Genomic DNA, 17,122 nt, shown 5'->3' with positions numbered 1-17,122 from the left:
TTTAGCACAGCTAAGAGGGACCCAATTGAGTTGTCAAAATCCTCTCCTGAGCCTGGTGAGGAGATGCAAAGATCCTCCTGTTTAGCTGAACCCAAGTCAGCTTGAAGTGGATGCAGTAAGCCCTGAGATGGCGAGGTTCTGCGGGGCATGGCATCGCCCTGCCCACCGCCGGGGCGGACAGACAGCAGCCGGGGGGCCGCGAGGGCTGGGAAAGCTGCCCAGTGGCACTGAGGGGCTGGTGGGTCACACAACTCGCTGTGCTGCCGTGGCAGCGGGAGCACCACAGCTCACGGTGGGCTCCCTGCCCTCCAGGGCCACCTGCCCACAGCACTGAGTGGCCCCTGCTCCTCTCTGCCAGCACGGACAGTGGAGTGGATCCAGCCGCACCTGCTCATCCGCGCTGCTGCCCACTCACGCAGGAGACCGAGACACCAAACATCTGTGCCAGGCTTCTTCCACTGGGGTTTGGGTTTTCCATAAAGGTCTGTGTGCTGCAATGCCAAGGGAAACTGCGCTGTTTACAAAAATATGTAAGACAAGGGTAAGAAGAACATCCCGCTTTCATTCTTGCTGCCACCTCACACCCCATGCCCTCCCTTACCCACCGACAGCGGCTCCAGCGCATCGCCTCACACGGTGACAGGCTCTGCAAGACCGATGCCAATGCCAGTCGCATCCATGCCCCGCGGAGAGGCAGATAGCACCATCTGGAAAATTGCTTGTCCAGCCTGGGAAGCCTGGTGGGCCTAGGATGTTCACAGATGGGCTTCCCAGGAGGTGATGCTGCTCCAGGGAAGCTTCGCTCCATCAGTCTCTGAGCTGCGGGTTGCCTTTGCAGCTGGCTGGCTGTGGCTGAGCGCCGTGTGCTAGCAGAGGGGTTAGCGGCTTTGCTCTTCCTGTGCATTTGTACAGGGGTTCTTTATTTTGGGATGTGGCTTTGGAGGCTTTTCTTTGCTTTCAGCTCTCTGTTGTAGTGTTGCTTTTAAAGATCTTACACCCTGGTGGAGAGGAGCTCTGGGAGCTGATGGGGGCTCCGTGGGGCACAGGGGGGCCGCCTGCCACCCGCGGCTTGAGCTGCTCGGCTTGGGTTTGCCAGAAAATGCTTGCTTATGGAAAGTTTGTCTCTCTGGAGTGGTCAGTCTCAGCAGAATGGTGGGAAGGTTCCTTGGCTCTCGGGCCACAGCATTAGCACCTCCAAAGAGCTGTGTGTACACTGTTCCTTCTGCCGGGGAGGTAGTGGGGGTCTCGTACAGACCCATGGTCCCCAGAGACAGCCAGCTTTGCTATAACCTCTGCACAGCCCTGGGATCCATTTTCAATGCCCGTCTGTTAATAAAGCAGTCCTTTTGTTGCAGGTGTGCAGCTCATATTCTCTGTGCTTATCAAGTTCTTACCAGTCTCTGGAATCTCCATCTGATCCCCAAACACGACAATGCCCCCAGGATATTAATGTTTGTATGGCCGCCCTTAATTCCTGTGGCCCCTTTCACTTCTCTTATTGAGCCAGTGAAGAGGAGAAGTTTAGATGATAAACAACATTAATGGACCGTTCGTGCTTTTGTTCTCCAGACTGACACCCTGATTAGAAATGTGCCTCTTGTATGTGCTCCAGAGAAGTGGGGTTTCTATTCTAGAGCTATCGGAGTTTTTGAGGGCAGATTGTTCATCTTGAATGGGCAGCAGCCTTTACAATTCATTATGCAGATGCTGTGAAGTTTGCTACTCAGCAAAGGGACTCTTGAGCTCCTTTGCGTGCACCCCTGTTGTGGTGAGTGGTGAGACTGCTGTGGTGCGGGAAGCTCTACCAGCACCCTGAGGTTGTTTCTTGGAGAACTAATTTCATACCTAGAGGAAAAGGCGGTGTGCTCATCCCACCCAGTGCTTATGTACCTCTGATCTGCTCAATCTGCTGTCATAAGCCGTTGTCAACCTCCCCTGTCCCTGGAGCTGCTCCGGCTTCTCCCTTTGTCCTCTGCTTGGAGCACCAGAAGCTGGTGGAGTGGATGAGAGCCCCTCTTGGCGTCTGGGCACTGGTGGGGGCATGCTGGGGCTGCTCAGCAGGGAGATTTTGGGAAGTAGTTGGACACTCTGAATGACTTTCTCCTCTTTCTCTCCCCAAGCTGATGACCAAGCACCCTGCCAAGCGACTGGGATGTGGCCCAGAAGGGGAGCGGGACATCAAGGAGCACGCGTTCTTCCGCTATATCGACTGGGACAAGCTGGAGCGGAAGGAGATCCAGCCTCCATTCAAGCCAAAAGCTGTAAGTATGGCAGCGTCCAGCGCGTTGTCCCCCCACTCTCCCCCCACACAATGGTTCTCTCCCGCCCGTGCATGCACGTGCACAGGCGTGTGCGCAGGCACTACTCATCCTGCCCATAGTGGGGAGGCACCAGTTCTCTGTCTGCTTAGAACATCGCGTCTCCTGTGAAAGAGTAACTCTGGAATTCCTTGTCTCGCTCTGCCTTGCAGGGGTAGGAACACCATGCGTTGAGTGCACGGATTTAATTGCGTTGTGATACCGTCTGGTTGTAATCGCAGGGCTCAGTCTTTGTGTTGTTCTTTTCGTCCTTTCTCCTTAAGCTGAACTGGTCTCTGGTTTCTTTTAATCTAAACTTTATTCCAACACCCAGCTCAGCACCACAGTCTGCCTGAATCGGCAATGGCGCTGTGTTTCACTCCACAGTTTCTCTCCAAGGTGAAGCGGCGGAAGGCTGGAGCCTGGCTCTCACGCGCGGGCGCTGGTGGAGAGGAGCTCTGCAGCGAGGAGATCCTGGCTGCTCTCTCTGCTCTCTGCCTTGCTTTAAGATGGGTTCTGCTATTGAGAGAAATGCTGTGCGTGCTGGGAGCACGAGGCTGGGGTGGGGAATAAGCTGCCATCAGCAAAACTGAGGTGGAGTAATCTGAAAGCTCTTTGTCACAAAAGACGAGACAACCCGACTGCTCCTTGGTTTGGCTGTCTTTGCAGTGACATCTGCCTGGGTGATGCCCATACAGGGGTGCAGCCTGAGCCACAGCACAGGTTTCATCGCCTACTGCGTACGGGGCTCATGCTAAAGCAGCATGAAGGCATGAGCGTGCAAGCTGTGGTGCTCGGGCTTTTCTGTCCAACCTCAAGCCCGCTGGTTTGCTGCATCTCTCTGCCTGTGGTCTGTCTGCCCTTGCCCAGAGAGGATGCACACCAGCAGTGACCACGTAGATACAGGGACAGGGACATCTCTCCCTGAATTTCTCTATTCTCACTGTTGGAACTGTTGCTACGCCCAAGTGTCTCTCCGGTGGTCTTGGTCCTTAAGGCACAGGCTTATTCACGTGTTTCTACCTCCTGCGCGCCTGTTGGCTGCTGTGCTCTGGTTGGGCACTGGTGTTTTACAGAAAACTGTGAATCCAAACTTAAATCTGATTTGCACGGTTGCTATGGACTGATATTCATGCCCAGTGATCAAGGTGGGACATTGCTGTCTTAACTCATCACCCTGGGTCACAACTGGGAGTTCAAAGATGCTCCATGTATTTGACTGAGCCCTCCCCTGCCCCATTGCCCTTAACAGCCTTGGATGCATCTGCTTTTCCTCTGCTTTACAGTAAACCTGTTATTTTGAAGGTGCCTCTTCAGTGCTTGGGAAAACTCTGCTTTCAGGGAAATCGTGGAGTGGGACTTCTTTAGCACTCCTGCCTCTAAATGCCTTTCTGCTCCATGAGCTTTTTCCTCTCTACAGCTCCTTGCTTGACTGATCAAATAGGAATAAACCACCCATTCCCTGGGCCTAGCAGGAGCCTCCGCAGCCTCGTCTCCCTCCTGGCACCCAGTACGGATGTAGCAGCGGCTGCCGACAGGGAGGTCTGCTCCTGGCCCCAGCGGTGCCCTGCCTGCATTCAGCGCTGCGTGGCTTAGTTTCCGGCAAATGCTTTACAAACGTAACTCCTGTGCAGTGGTGCCTTTGCAGGAAACTCTGTGGGGTCCTGTCCTTGGAGCCTTTCGCTTCCCAGCTGAGAGCTGCTTCCATGCAGCGTGGTCTCTGCATCAGCAAGGAAAAAAGTGTCCCATTCTCCTTGCTTTTCTCAGAAGCGGAGAGACCCCAGTTGCTTTTAAGCAGCAGGTGACGGTTAGCAGAGATCTGAATTGCTGCCTTCTTTCCTTTCTCTCTCAAGGAATGGAACCTTCAAGCCCTTGGCCCATTTGGAAAAGATGTTACTGGGAAGGCATTAACTTTGATACCAAAGTGTAATAGTGCGAAGGTGTTTGGGGCTCTTTGTGCACACCAGGGGTTTTGGCTTAGAGTGGGATCCGACCTTGGTGCAAAGGATGCTGAGGCGTGAGGTGGGTGGTCCATGAGCTCCAGCCGTGGGGGGACACAGCTCCGTACCCGGAGCCCATCGGGAGGGCTCAGCCAGCACCAGGGCTTATTTTGCAAGAGCTTGTTTCTCCTAAATAATAGCTCCAGCTGTTTCCCTCTCTGTGTTCATTTGCTAACGAAGGTATTGCTGCATCTCTCCTCTACATCTGCCCTTTCTTCCTGAGCAGATCCCCAGGGATTCTCTGGGCGCTGGGTTGTGCCATAGCGTTATTGTTAGGTGTTTTACATTTAAACACAATTGAATTTTGCCAAAAGTGCTTTCTTGCTGTTTTTATCTTTTAAAATGTGCAAACTCTGTCCTTCTTAAATGTCTTGTTTCCTTAAAAATCCTTTTGATGCCCCCCTTGGAAGGGGGATTCGCGTCTGTTGCGTCTCACCTAAGGCTGGGGCAGGAAGAATTCACCGTTTGATAGGACAGGGAGATTAATGGAAAGGCAGGCGCAGTAGGTTTAGGATTTAGGTAGGATTAAGACGACTGAGGTACCTGCTGATAGCTGATATTTGAACGGCAGTGCATCTGTGCTGGAAAATGCTGCTCCTTTCATGCCAGCTGCGAGAGCAGATCAGAGCAGCACAGAAATGGAAATCTGGGTTTGGGCACCTTCACAATATACTCGAGTGGGTCACGAGGAAAGATGCTGCTCACTGCTTCTGACCTTCAGGTGTTCACGCAGGGCTCAAGCGCCTGCTAGACCAGTGATTTGTGCTAGCCTGGCTCTTTACTTTGGCTGAAGTCTTGGGCTTTTTTTCCTTTTCCTCTCCCTTTTCTTGTTAGCTTCTGGAAAGATAAAGTTACAGAGATTTTCTGCAAGCCAAAGTGTCAGAATATGCAATAATACACAAATATGAGCTCAGTATCTGTGCACAAATGCCCGCAGCCTCCCTGTGCTCCAGCACTGCGTGGTGCCGGAGCGCTTCAACCCCATGGACATGAGGCAGGGGTGAGCAAAGCCGTGGCCAGATTGTCCTTAGCTTCACGTTGGTGGATTCTGCAGATCGGAAGGTACCATTAATTCATGTTTGCTCGTTGCTCAGATAGCACAAAGCCCCCTCTTGCGTGTGCCGGTGCTGTGGCACAGGCGGGTGCAGGTGAACGGAGCTCTCGGGGAAGGTCCCACTCCGGAGCAGCCGGGTGGGAGCTGGGTGCTGATCTCCTCGTGGGCGATCCCAGCCGCAGAGGTGTCTTTGCCAGGGCTCTCTGCTGCAGCACCCACAGCTTGTGCACCACATCCCTGTGGTTTTATAACCCCTCTGCAGGCAGAGAGCGTGGGTGCAAGGAAGGGCTCTCCTTGCCGGGAAGTGCTTCCCAGCGCCTGCATCCTTTCACACTGCCAGGTAAATGGACCCTTCAACCTCTGCCTGGCTCAGTGTGACGTACCCAGCGCTGAAATAAATTCCCAGAGCTGCTGTGTTGCTGCCTGCTTTGTGCTTGATTAACCTTTATCACAGAGACGGTAACGAGACAGATCAGGATCTGGGTTGTCTTTGGTGTGCAGAGACTCGGCGATTTTGACATGGGGCTCTGCTTGGCTGCTCCGTGGTTTGGCTTGTGCATAACAATTCCTTTCGCGGGACTGCATTTACCCTGAGAAGTGTATTTATGCTTGCCTGCTTTCCCTGTCTCTTATTGAGATAATTATTGTTTTTGGTATCTAATTACTCCTTTACTTTACATAAAGCCTAGCGATTTGAAAAGTCTTCTCATTTTGAAAGCATTGAAATCACATGGCAGAGTGCAGGATTACTCACAGCAGCACGGTAGTGGAAAAAAATGCTTTTAATCTAATAATTTTTAATTACATAAATTAATTTTCCTCTAACTGCTTTGAATTAATTAATATCGAACCTGGATTTGTAAAAACTCCGGTTCCCCTGCATGTGTGTTTTTGTAGCCTTGGTTTCAGGCTTTACGAGGTGAGTTCAGATGTTTGCAGAACTAATTTCCTAATTAAATGAGATGTAAGGATTGAGGGGGGCCACAGTGGACAGGAGAGTGGTGTGGGGAGGTGGACCAACGCATTGTGGTTAAACATCTCCTCATGTCCTTGAGTGAAGATTTGCTCTGGCACCCTCAGGGCCCCGTAAAGGCTTGCTCTGAAATTCCTCTCTGATTATGCAGCCAATGTTTTCAGTATTTTGGGAAGCAACTTGGCTTTGTTCGGAGGAGAGAGGTGAAAGCCAGGGTCCTACATCAGAAACCCCAGTAAATGCTCCCAGCCTTACCTGGAGCAAGGATGAACACGTGCTGCACCATCCTAGGCTGAGGTCCGTGGTTTTTAACCAGGCACTTGGGAATGAAAAGCACCATCGACCCCCTGAGCAGCGCAAAGGGGCCCTTGGTGTGGCTGCAGGTTCAATCTGTCACCCACATCCCCCTAAACATGACACATCTCTTGCCAGAAGCGCCTGAGAGCTCTCATCCTCCCTCACGTGGCAAGGAGCCAGGTTTCTAACCTGAAGCAGCACCAGGAAGCTCAGACTGGCCAAGACTGGCAGGATTGGAGCTATAACACTGTTTTTGGGGCAAAACCCCAGGAAATGGAGGGTGTTTTCAGCCCTCTGCGGCTCCTCGGCACTGGGATGAGGACTTTGTCGCAGCAGGAGAACAGCCACCCTTGGCTTTTTATGATCTTTGATTGCATCTTGGGGATCAGTGGAAAATATTTTATTATGCCTTTTGTCTCTATTTGAAATCAAGGTAGAAACTGATAAAATAAAAAGGCTATCTTCTCAGCTGACAGTTTTATTTCTGCAGCTAGGAGAAAAAGGCATTCTGCGCTGGCTATAAATATTAGAGAGGACACATCGGGGATTTATGTAAGATAAATCCCCACCCTCCCCCCTTCTCTGTTTGGGATGGAGTGGTGCCTCTACATTGGTTTAGTACTCAAATGAGGCAGTTTTTTTCACAATGTAGCTTTGGATAAATGCAAAAGTTCATACAGCGTCTCCCACCCTTTAACAAGGAACTTGTTTCGAAGTATGTAGATGTGGTGCTCAGAGACATGGTTTGGTCGGCATGGTGGGGTTGGTCTGACAGTTGAGCTGGATGAGCTAAGAGGTCTTTTCCAACCTCGGTGATTCCTTGGTTCTATGAACTCCAGCGGTGCTGTGCCTTGGCCACTGGGATGAAACCTCCCACCCTTCCAAGAGCCGAGCGGTGCCTGGAGCATCGTGGGAGTGGCTTGGGCTGCAGGCGCAGGACAGCACAGGTGCACAGCCACAGCCTTTAGACCATGGGTATGGGCTTGGATGTGGTTTCTGTAAACCCAAACACCATTTCCATCCTGAAAGTCTTTATTTCATCCGTGTGAAAGCTCCCAAAGCGGAGGGTGTACTCATTGGTTTGCTGACCAGGCTGTGTTCTCATGCATCCAAACAGATAGTCTGCAGGAATAAAAGCAAAATTCCCCGAGCTGGGCATGAAATACTCGGGATAGATGCGACTTTTAACATTTGCCGTCCATGTATCCTTGCCTTATTGCACCACAATGACAATTATTCTTTGCCAATAGCCATATTAAATATATGTTTGTGTTTTCTTTCCCAATAACTGGAAGCATTTCCCAGGTTTTCTGATGGGGTTGCTCTTGTTTGATTTATTTTCTTTGAAGGGGCAGCACATTTCTTTATAGCAAAAAAGGCAATCGTGTTGTCAGAGGTTTCACACGAGCTGTCTGCACTGAGGTGATGCTGGCAGGCAGGGAGAGCTGCTGCCGGGCACCGCGCAGCATCCCCTGCGTGTCAGGTTGAGAGAACCCGCGGGCGAGCGGCTCGTTAGCAGGTAAGCCCTGCTACGGTCGGTGTTACTGTGCTGATAACCTTAAGCACCGCACACTCCCCTGGTAATCTCACTCCTGGTTTGTTTTACCTTGGCGCTGAGGGGGAAGAGGAGCGACAGCGTGGCCTAGAAAAGCCCCTGTCTCTTTGTTTCACTCCTTCAGTTCCAGGCTTTGTGGAGCTGGCAACTTCAATTTGGGGGATTTATTTTCTGTGGCAACGTTAATGTGATGGCTTTTGGGAGAGCGTTTGGCTGATGCCGCCTTGTCAAGCGTCTAAACCAGACTTCTGCAAGACTCTTAAAGCTGTGCTTGTTTTCATGGTCTGGAGCAGCAACCAGCTCTTCCTGGGGCAGCTCCTGTTGAAATTCCTTATGGTGGGAATTGTCAGCTCGTCAGGAGATGACCTCGCTAATCGTTTTCGCACATCTATGAACCTCGCCGCTGTTATGCTGTGCTGGAGAGGGGGCATCTGCCAGCCCTTGAGCCCTCACCAGGGGAGGCTCGAGGGGCTCCGCACCTGGGATGGGGCTTCCCAGCTGCTCCCGGCCTCGGCAGAGACAGCGGGCTGGGACAAGACGTGAGCTGCAGACGGGGAACGCAGGTACAGCTGGAGTAACCAAGAGGGAAAGGCCACCAGGAGAACCCATTTGGCCATTTCTTCATGGGATGCGGAGCCTCCACCTGCCCAGGAGATGGGCACATCCCCATTAGTGTGCACCCACCTCCTGCTCTCAGGAATAAGGTGCTTGGAGAGAAGAAAAGATGCAGAGAATTGCCTTGGGATGGGGTCCGTACAGCAGTCAGGGATTGGCAAGATGCAAGAACTTGTTTTTTTTACAGAGAGCAGGTAACGAGCTGTGTGTCCACCAGTCTGCTCGCTGTGCTCATGCCTTCATCCTCCATCTCCTGCCTGGGTTGCTGCTGTTGGTTTGCTCTGGCTCTGTGTTTTCTGCTGCAAGGATCCTTACGCTTTCTTTGGAGAGGTCGTTTCCCATTTGAGTCTCTGTGCTTGAAATCAGGGGTTTCCGAAAAGTTGTTCCGCGGTGGTGACAGCATTGTGCTGGGACCACGGGCACTGAGGCAGGTTCTCCCCCACCAACACAGAGGTCTTCAGAGGCTACGTGAAAAGGCTTCTCGGGATCATTTTGGGAAGGCTTTGTCTTCAGTCCCCCCCTGGTGAACTGGTTTGCATGTTTGGTTTGGGGGGATTTTGGCTTTGGATCTTTTGGGATTTTTTTGCCTAATTCCTCCCCTCGACTTCACCAACTCATTCTTGCTTCAAAATGCTTAAAAAAGAACAACCTATGTTGTAACCTACCACAGCAAGAGCAGCATCTGCCCTTGCTGGGGCTCAGTACAGGGCTCGGCTGAGGCCGGAGGCAGGAGCTGTGTTCACCAGGGCTGGAGCTGCAGGGCGTGTGACCACAGCAGCCCAGGAGAGATGCACGAGGGGAAAAATGCCTCCAAAGTCAGTGAGCAGGTTTGAACGCTGAGTTAGAAACCCTGCTGAGCTCATGGTCACGGACAGGAGGTGTGATTGGGAGCAGAAGCTTAAAAAATCCAGATTAGAAATGTGCTGTAGGTTGAGACGCGGCCCTACAAAATGTGAGAAATACAGCAGTGTGGCAGGATGGGCTCAGAGGCTGAGGCGCTGGTGTTCTGTGTGGCTGTAGCTGGAGTTAAATTTGGAGTTGTTCAGCCTGGGGAAGGCTCTGGGGAGACCTTAGAGCAGCTTCCAGTACTGAAAGGGGCTCCAGGAAAGCTGTGGAGGGGCTCTTGATCAGAGAGTGCAGGGATAGGTCAAGGAGGAACAATTTTCAGCTGAAAGAGAGGAGATTGAGATGAGATTTTAGGAAGAAAAGTTTCCCTGTGAGAGTGGGGAGCCTCTGGCCCAGGTTGCCCAGAGCAGTGGTGGCTGCCCCATCCCTGGAGGTGTTCCAGGCCAGGTGGGATGGGGCTTGGAGCAACCTGATCCAGTGGAAGGTGTCCCTGCTTGTGGCAGGGGATGGGACTGGATGGACTTTGAGGTCCCCTCTACCCAAAACCATTCCAAGATTCTGTGATTTCAGCATTACCCGCTGGAAACTAGAGTGTAATAAGTGTCTCCCTTGGCACTGTCAGGACGTAAGAGCTGCCAGAGAGCTCCAAACCATTGGATGCTGATGGATGTTCACGTTGTCTTCCCTGCAACCTCTGTGGCAGAGGAAGGAACTGGGAAACATTGATGTTTGCATGTATTTTTCCTTAATATTTTGTTGTATTTAGCCTGATCTTTATTAAAAATATAAATCTGTTTTCATAGCAAGTGAAAGTTAAAAAAAGCCAGGAAAAATTGTCCCAGCACTTGGAGTGGGTGTTCTCCATGAGGAAACGAGAGGAGAGAACTGAGGGACCAGGAGCTGCTGGCTTCTGCGTTTGTTAGAGAAAACAGGGACAGGAGAGCATCGGCTGTGGCAGCTCTGACAGGGGCTTTGCCAGCCGCTGGGGCGAATCACTGCGTGCAGTTGGTGGGGCTGGGACGCGTGTGAGAGGCAGAAATTGAGCACAATTGGTAGTGGCTGCCGTGCCCTGGGATCCACCGGTATCAGCTATTGCTGGCATTATTGTATTAAATCATGGCTTAAAGCACAGGAAGTTACAGGACCCTTGTTTTGATTGCTAAGAGAATTAAACAAGGCATTTGGCACATCTCCCTGCTCCTGTCCTCCGTGCTCCCGCAGCGCAGCCGGCTCCTGTGCCGCAGCCCAGGGCCGATGGATGCTGACAGCCCCTGATGAGGGTCAGGGTTCTCGGGTTCTTTCCACGCCCTGTGTTTTCCTGCTCCACAGTGCCCATGGTTGCCCAGACTGCAGAGCTTTTGGGTTCTTCTCTTGCCTGGCTTTGCTGGCTGCGGAGAGCTCGGTGCTCTCTGGCTGCTGCCTCACCTGATGAGCCTTTGAGCAGCACCCTGATCCAAGGGCAGTTGTTAGTGGCCTTCAAAGCTGAGAGAGGAAAACATCGCTTTTAGGGACAGCCAGCTCTGCCCAGCCGCGGTGGAGAGCTGCAGGGACGCCGTGCAAGGCACCTGGCTGCCGTGCAGAAGAAAGTTGGTGGCCAGGAGCACTCTGGTCCCCCAGCTTTGGCTGCCTTGGCTGAGATGCACATCAGGAACTGGCGTGGACCATCAGAGTCTGATGGGCATGTTGGGAAGGGACAGAACAGCCCTGGAAATTCCCAGCACAAGTGCCTTCGTGAAGCATTCGGCCAGCAGCAGTTTGCACAAGCTCTGCAGGAGAGGAGACGCTCTCTCCTTGAGCGTCTCAACAGTCCAGGCATGATGAGAACTCCCCATTCCTGGGAAAGGAAGGGTGGCCGAGAGGGTAAAGCCACAGGGGGCTTTCAGAAGAAGCTGCCATGTGTGTGGCATAGCCTGAGAGAGGGTGCAGAGCTGCGCGTAGGCAGGGACCAACAGCAAGTAATTGCGCTTCCATCCCGTGCCTCTCCTGCAATTACTTGCTATGGCGCAGCCGGAGGGTTTTGCTGTTCGCTGCCTGTGCCATGAGATAACATCGCCTTGTGGCTGACAAACCTCATTCATATTTTGCACCTTTTTCTTTGCTGCCATGGCTGCGCTGAGCTGAGCGGCAGCGCACGGTGAGGCTGGGCGGGAGGCTGCAGCCGCTCCCCGCACGCTTCCTTTTCCACCCACCATGCGTTCTTTTCTTCCCCTCTCATAGTGTGGACGCAGTGCTGAAAACTTCGACCGATTTTTCACTCGCCATCCACCCGTCCTAACACCTCCTGACCAGGAAGTCATCAGGAACATTGACCAGTCAGAATTCGAAGGATTTTCCTTTGTTAACTCTGAGTTTTTTAAACCTGAAGCCAAGAGCTAAGTGGCCGTGTAGATCTCATCCCTGCATCTCTATCATCCAGTCCCAGCTGCTGTTGTGGTGACATTTTCCATTGCAAAACTCTCATTCATGGTTTTTCTTTAGTACTGCTGCTAGAGTGACCATGTTTCAAAGCCAGAAGTGTCCTCACACGATTCGGGGCATGCCTGAGGGGCAGGAGATGTGCAGTAAGCACTGAGAATGTGCTCTTATGGCAGTTTATTTGCAGAAAATGAGGACGGTTCATTGGTGAACCAGGAAAATGGAGAGGTGCAGGCCACAGCAGTCAGGAGAAATCTCTTCAGCCTGTGCTCTGATTCCTGCTCTTCCCTTTTTCTAGTCTTTTAATATAATAATGAAAATTTAATATTTAGCCTTTTTAACAAGTAAGTGTTTTTAAGGAAACCTTTCCCCAGCGTGAGTGCACACCCCGCCGCGCGGCTGCTGCCGGCTGAGCCTCTCTGCTCCTCCCAAACCCCAGCACTTGCTCCCAGGAGCTGAAACGCTGATTCCGGCTCCTTTTGCAGCTCGGTGGGAACCTCAGCACACCCCTCGCACGGACACGGCTGCGGGCAGGCGTGGGTCCCTGCGCTGGGGCAGCAGCAGCGAAGAATTCTTGGGGGAGCCAGGTCTGCTCTGTGCAGAGATTTCTCCTGATTGTGCAGTTCTTAAGCAGTGTTTTTTAAATCAAAATAAACATATCCAGGTGTAAATGGGGAATTAGAAAGAGCTGTTGCAGATGCTTTCGAATCCATGGTCACCCTAGTAAATACCACACGACATCGGTTCTCATAGCAAAACTTGTTCTTTTTTTTCAAATGCCAAAACCATTGAGTTTGTTACCTGCGCTTTAAATGTGTCAAAAAAATGATATTAACACAAACGGGATGCTATTTAACTTTGAACAGTATTGTGAACTCTGGTATGAAGCTTGTAAAGAAACTTGTTTCAAGTAATAGTCCTACTTTAAAAAAAAAATAGATATTTAAATGGCCTATGTTTTGTTTCTGGCATCAAAGAAAACGTTTCAGGAGGGATGAATCTCTCTTGAAACGATAACGATCGTGCAGCTTCCTTTTACACTGTCCTGCCGATGTTTGTGGGCTCTCACTGTATCAATCTGCTTCCGGTGTAATGTGCCAATTATTTCCCCCTCGATACTGATTATAAAATAAAAAAATGAGAAATCATGTCAAAGAAACCTACGTGTGTTTGGCAATGATGAGTTTCTACAGTTCTGAGCTCAGAGATGCCAGCAGCGCCGTGGGTCGGGGGCTGGAAGCTGCCCGACTGCTCGGGGGCGCCGGCTGGCGGCACGGCGAGTCCTCGAGATGCCCGGGGTTGCAGCGCAGGCAGGAACCCCACATCCCAATGCCACCTCCTGCATCGCCGGCGGAGTTACGGCATTTTCGTCTTCTGCAGCATTCGTCTCCAACATGAGGTGCAACGTACTGGAAGAGTCTCTCCAGCGGAGAGTAAACACCTGCATGTCCTCTGCATCGGATGGCGCTGCGCAGCCTGCAACCCTGCTCACTCCTCCTGCTCAAGTGTGGATGGGAAAAGGAGCTTCTTTCCGATGTCTCTTGGAGGAAGGATGGTCTGGGGCATCTCGCAAGCCACTGCCGAGGCGAGCAGAGCTCTTGAAATGCCTCAAATAGGGACAGCTGCGGTATGCGCTTGGATTTCTGGAGACTGCAGAGACAAGACTCTCGGCAAGGCAGTGCTGTGTGTCGGTGACTCATCGCCCTGCCTGCGCTCTCCCAGGAGCAGTTGTTAAAAGCAATTGGCAGCTTCAGCTAAAGAGGGATTACAGGTTCCTGTTAACCTCCCTTCTCTCCAGCGCACACAGAATTTCCCTTCTGCCTTTGGAAATCCGCTTCTGCTGAACTGCTGCGGTTCTGGACTCTGCGGGATCGTTCGGAAGGACACCGAATGGCATCGGCTCCTGCCCAGCTTCCTCTGCCACGCCGCCCTGGAGCTCCGCCACAGGGAAGGGGTTCTGTGGCGGCTGGGAGGATGCCCATCCTCTAGGGTCCAGCACAAATGCTGTTGTGGGCCAGGCATGCCCTGCAGCGAACGGCCCAAGACGTGTGGAGCCTTGGTGCCTCTGCCACACCATCCCACTGTGGTCCTTGTCACCTCCCAGAGTGAAGCACCCCTTTGCTGCAGGTATTTTCAGCCTTGAGCTTCCTCAGCCTTTCCCTCTCTCTCTTTACCAGATCCACGTAGCCGCTCCCTACCCACTCCCAGTCCATTCATCATCTTTGACAAAGCCAAATTTCTACCAATTTCAGATGAAAGTAAAGGTAAGGGATCGGCAAACCCCACTTTCTGCGATCACGGCGGGACTTTACTGGTGCTGCGCGTTCCTGCCAAACCCCTGGAGGAGTGAAAGGGGGAAGCTGCCGGAGGACGCTGTGCAGGGGGTGAGCTGCCCTGAGCCCCCTCCCAGGCACATCGCAGCCTTTGCCAGAGCTTTCTGCTGCTGAAAAGCAGCAGGCGGTTCTGCTCACCTGAGGGCTCACAGGCTGAGCACTTGCCCTTTCTGCTGCCAACAGCAGAGGCCACTCCGAAGGGCTGGGGACGCTGGTGGCGATTTGCACCAGCAGCAAATGTGGATATTTCGTTCCCCTTTTGCAGCATCCCACATGTTCCTGCTCAGGTGAAGCTCCTGGCTCAGCAGAATGGAGTTGTCTCGACACACGTTGGTTCAGATGGATGTAGCCTTCAGGAAGCACGTGGTCAGCTCAACATCCCTCCGAGAGCAGGACATGAGTAGCTTCTTTGCAGCAAAGGGCAGTGCCTCTGCTCTTCCATAGCTCCATGCCAGCCCCTCTCCTCCATGGGGATGCTGCCTTCCATCGAGATGGGCTTACACTTGACTTTCAACCACTTCATCCTTTGCCTGGCAGAACTTTGCACCTGAAGTTGGCTCCTTCACCCCATCTGCCCTTACCCACTTCTACTCTGTGCACCCCAAACTGCCTTTTCTTCCTTCTCTGTGCTGGGGACAGAAGCCCTGCCGGGTCTGTCACCTCCTGAGTGTCACCTGTCCAAGAGCGAAGGCAAACGCGCAGCTCCTGCTCCGGATGAGCTGGGACCCGCAGGCACTGGCTGCTTGGGATGTCAGTGCCCTGCGCACCACTGCATGTTCAAAGCTTCTCTGGCTTGACAGCACGGCCACATCCTGGCTCTTTTCCTGGGCTTTGTCTCTGCACCTTGAGCTCCATCTGTGTTTTTCTTCCCACCTTGTCTCCTCTCGGCTGTTCTTGGCTCTCTTTCTGCTCTGGTCTTCCTCCCCCAAGGCTGAAGCTCTCCTCATGGGTTGCCTCCTACAGCAAGTGGAATCTCTGAGCACCTGGGGAGCTCCTGGGCTGCTGCTGGCGTTGGTGCTCATCTTCCACAGGCTCAGGCCGGCTGCGGCTGCACACGCAGGAGGAGGGCAGGGAGGACCTGGCTCTTGGCTGTATCCTGGCCGTGCTCCTGCTTGAGGCATGAAGGAGTTGACGGCTCTGCCCCAGCATCCCTGGGGAGCGGCAGTCAGCAGTGCTATCAGGAGGAGAGGTGCTGCAGCGAGGACACATCGTGCCACCCGCCGGGTGCTTCATTAGGAGGGAGCAGCCGGCGTGGTCCCTCCTGCAGCCGGCAGCATGTGTGTCTGCGACGGTGGAGCAGCAGGGGGGTGAGGGCAGTGGGTCCCCCTGCAGTCACCCCTCAGTGCCCACTGGCAGCAAACAAGCTGGAGTTGGAAATCTCCAGCAGCAGAGCGCAGGTGAGCTCCCGGCACTGCAGGGGCCTCAGTCCAAAAAAAAAAATAAAGGGCATTTTGCTGTTTTCTGCAAAGCACCACAACTGTGACCTGGACACCTCCAGTGCTGTGGGGCATCGGGGTGGCTGTGCAAACACATGGTGGGAAGTGCAGTGCTCTCCGGTGAGGCTCATCCAGCCCCAGAGCACTGCTGTGGATCTCCCACCCATCACCCCGCAGCATCCCAGCCCTGTGCCCGCTGCGCGGCCTTTACAGGCTGTTAGAAACACGGGGAGAGGGCTGCGAATGCCTGCGCTTCCATCCCATTCCAGCCTCTACGCAGAGGCATGGAAGAAGAGATAGAAAAATCTTTTGTCCCTGCTTGCTTTAATAATGAGGCAAAGCAGAGCAGGTTCCCAGCCCGCAGCTGCCGCGCTGCAGGGAGCAGGGCGTCCCTCCATAGGATTTTCACTGATGAAGAATACTGGGAGCTCAGATTGTATTTTCAGTCCTCCGGTTTCCCATTCAGCTGAGGCATCGTCACCGCCAGCAACCAAGATATCCCTTAATTGGGCAGTCTCTGATGTGCACACGTTATAACAGCAGCCCCAGCACTTCCACCCAACGGGCTCTGCGGCGCCACGAGCAGGGAACCAGCTTGAAACGACACAATCACTTTCTGTTTTGTTCTTTTTTTGGGTTGGATGCAGCTGCGAAGTTTTCTTATGGAATTCAACCTATAAGATGTTGCGTACATGGTATTTTCATTTTTCGAGGTTCTGAACTCCTGTCTATTTTCTATACACAGCCCTGGAGCAATTTACATCCTCCCATCACTAAAACACGGTGTTGGTCAATGCCATATCATAGCATTATTATAAAAAATCAAGTTAAAGCACAAGGACCTCTTCCAGCTGATTATTTTGCACAAATATTGAAATCGTATTAAATGTTTACTTCCATTTTGAGGCATGTTGCTTCCTCCAGGTCCTTCCTTCTACACACTGCGAGTCTCTTGTTTGCGGTGATGGTTTTGCATGCTGAGAAACTGCTCTGTCACTCTCTCTTACAGCAGCCAGGAGAGGAGGGATGCTCAGCCTGGGAGCGCCGTGGTCCTCCCCGACAGCCTGGGCTCTCGTCATGCCTCTTTACTTTCCGGTTGTGTGTTTTGAGAGTGTTAAACTTGCATTCTTCTGTTCTTGATCACAGTGTGGGGTTGTTTCTGTCATACAGGGGCTGTGCTGCGTGCCTGGAGGTGCGGTCCTCGTCTGAAACCAGTGTGGAGATGCGGAGCTCTCCCGGCCCCGCATCCTCGTTCGTGCTCGCTTGTGCTTTTGCTGAGTTTAACTCTGTGCTTTCCGTTT

At 52.6% G+C, this 17,122-nt stretch overlaps 1 protein-coding gene across 2 annotated transcripts in view; it reads left to right on the top strand.

The window, feature by feature from the left end:
• PRKCB (protein kinase C beta) overlaps positions 1 to 17,122 on the top strand; it is a 128,241-nt gene that overhangs the window by 108,154 nt on the left and 2,965 nt on the right. The window contains exons 16-17 of one of the 2 annotated variants that reach the window (XM_054080431.1): positions 2,121 to 2,261; positions 11,855 to 17,117. In XM_054080431.1, coding sequence (XP_053936406.1) covers positions 2,121 to 2,261; positions 11,855 to 12,013 — 300 coding nt within the window. In that variant the 3' untranslated portion in view covers positions 12,014 to 17,117. Of the gene's footprint in view, positions 1 to 2,120; positions 2,262 to 11,854; positions 17,118 to 17,122 lie in introns of those variants that run through there. The other variant, XM_054080432.1, reaches the window with a different exon arrangement.

This window comes from Cuculus canorus, chromosome 15 (assembly GCF_017976375.1).
Source record: "Cuculus canorus isolate bCucCan1 chromosome 15, bCucCan1.pri, whole genome shotgun sequence".
NCBI lineage: Eukaryota > Metazoa > Chordata > Aves > Cuculiformes > Cuculidae > Cuculus > Cuculus canorus.
This window is presented reverse-complemented; position numbering and strand designations above follow the sequence as displayed.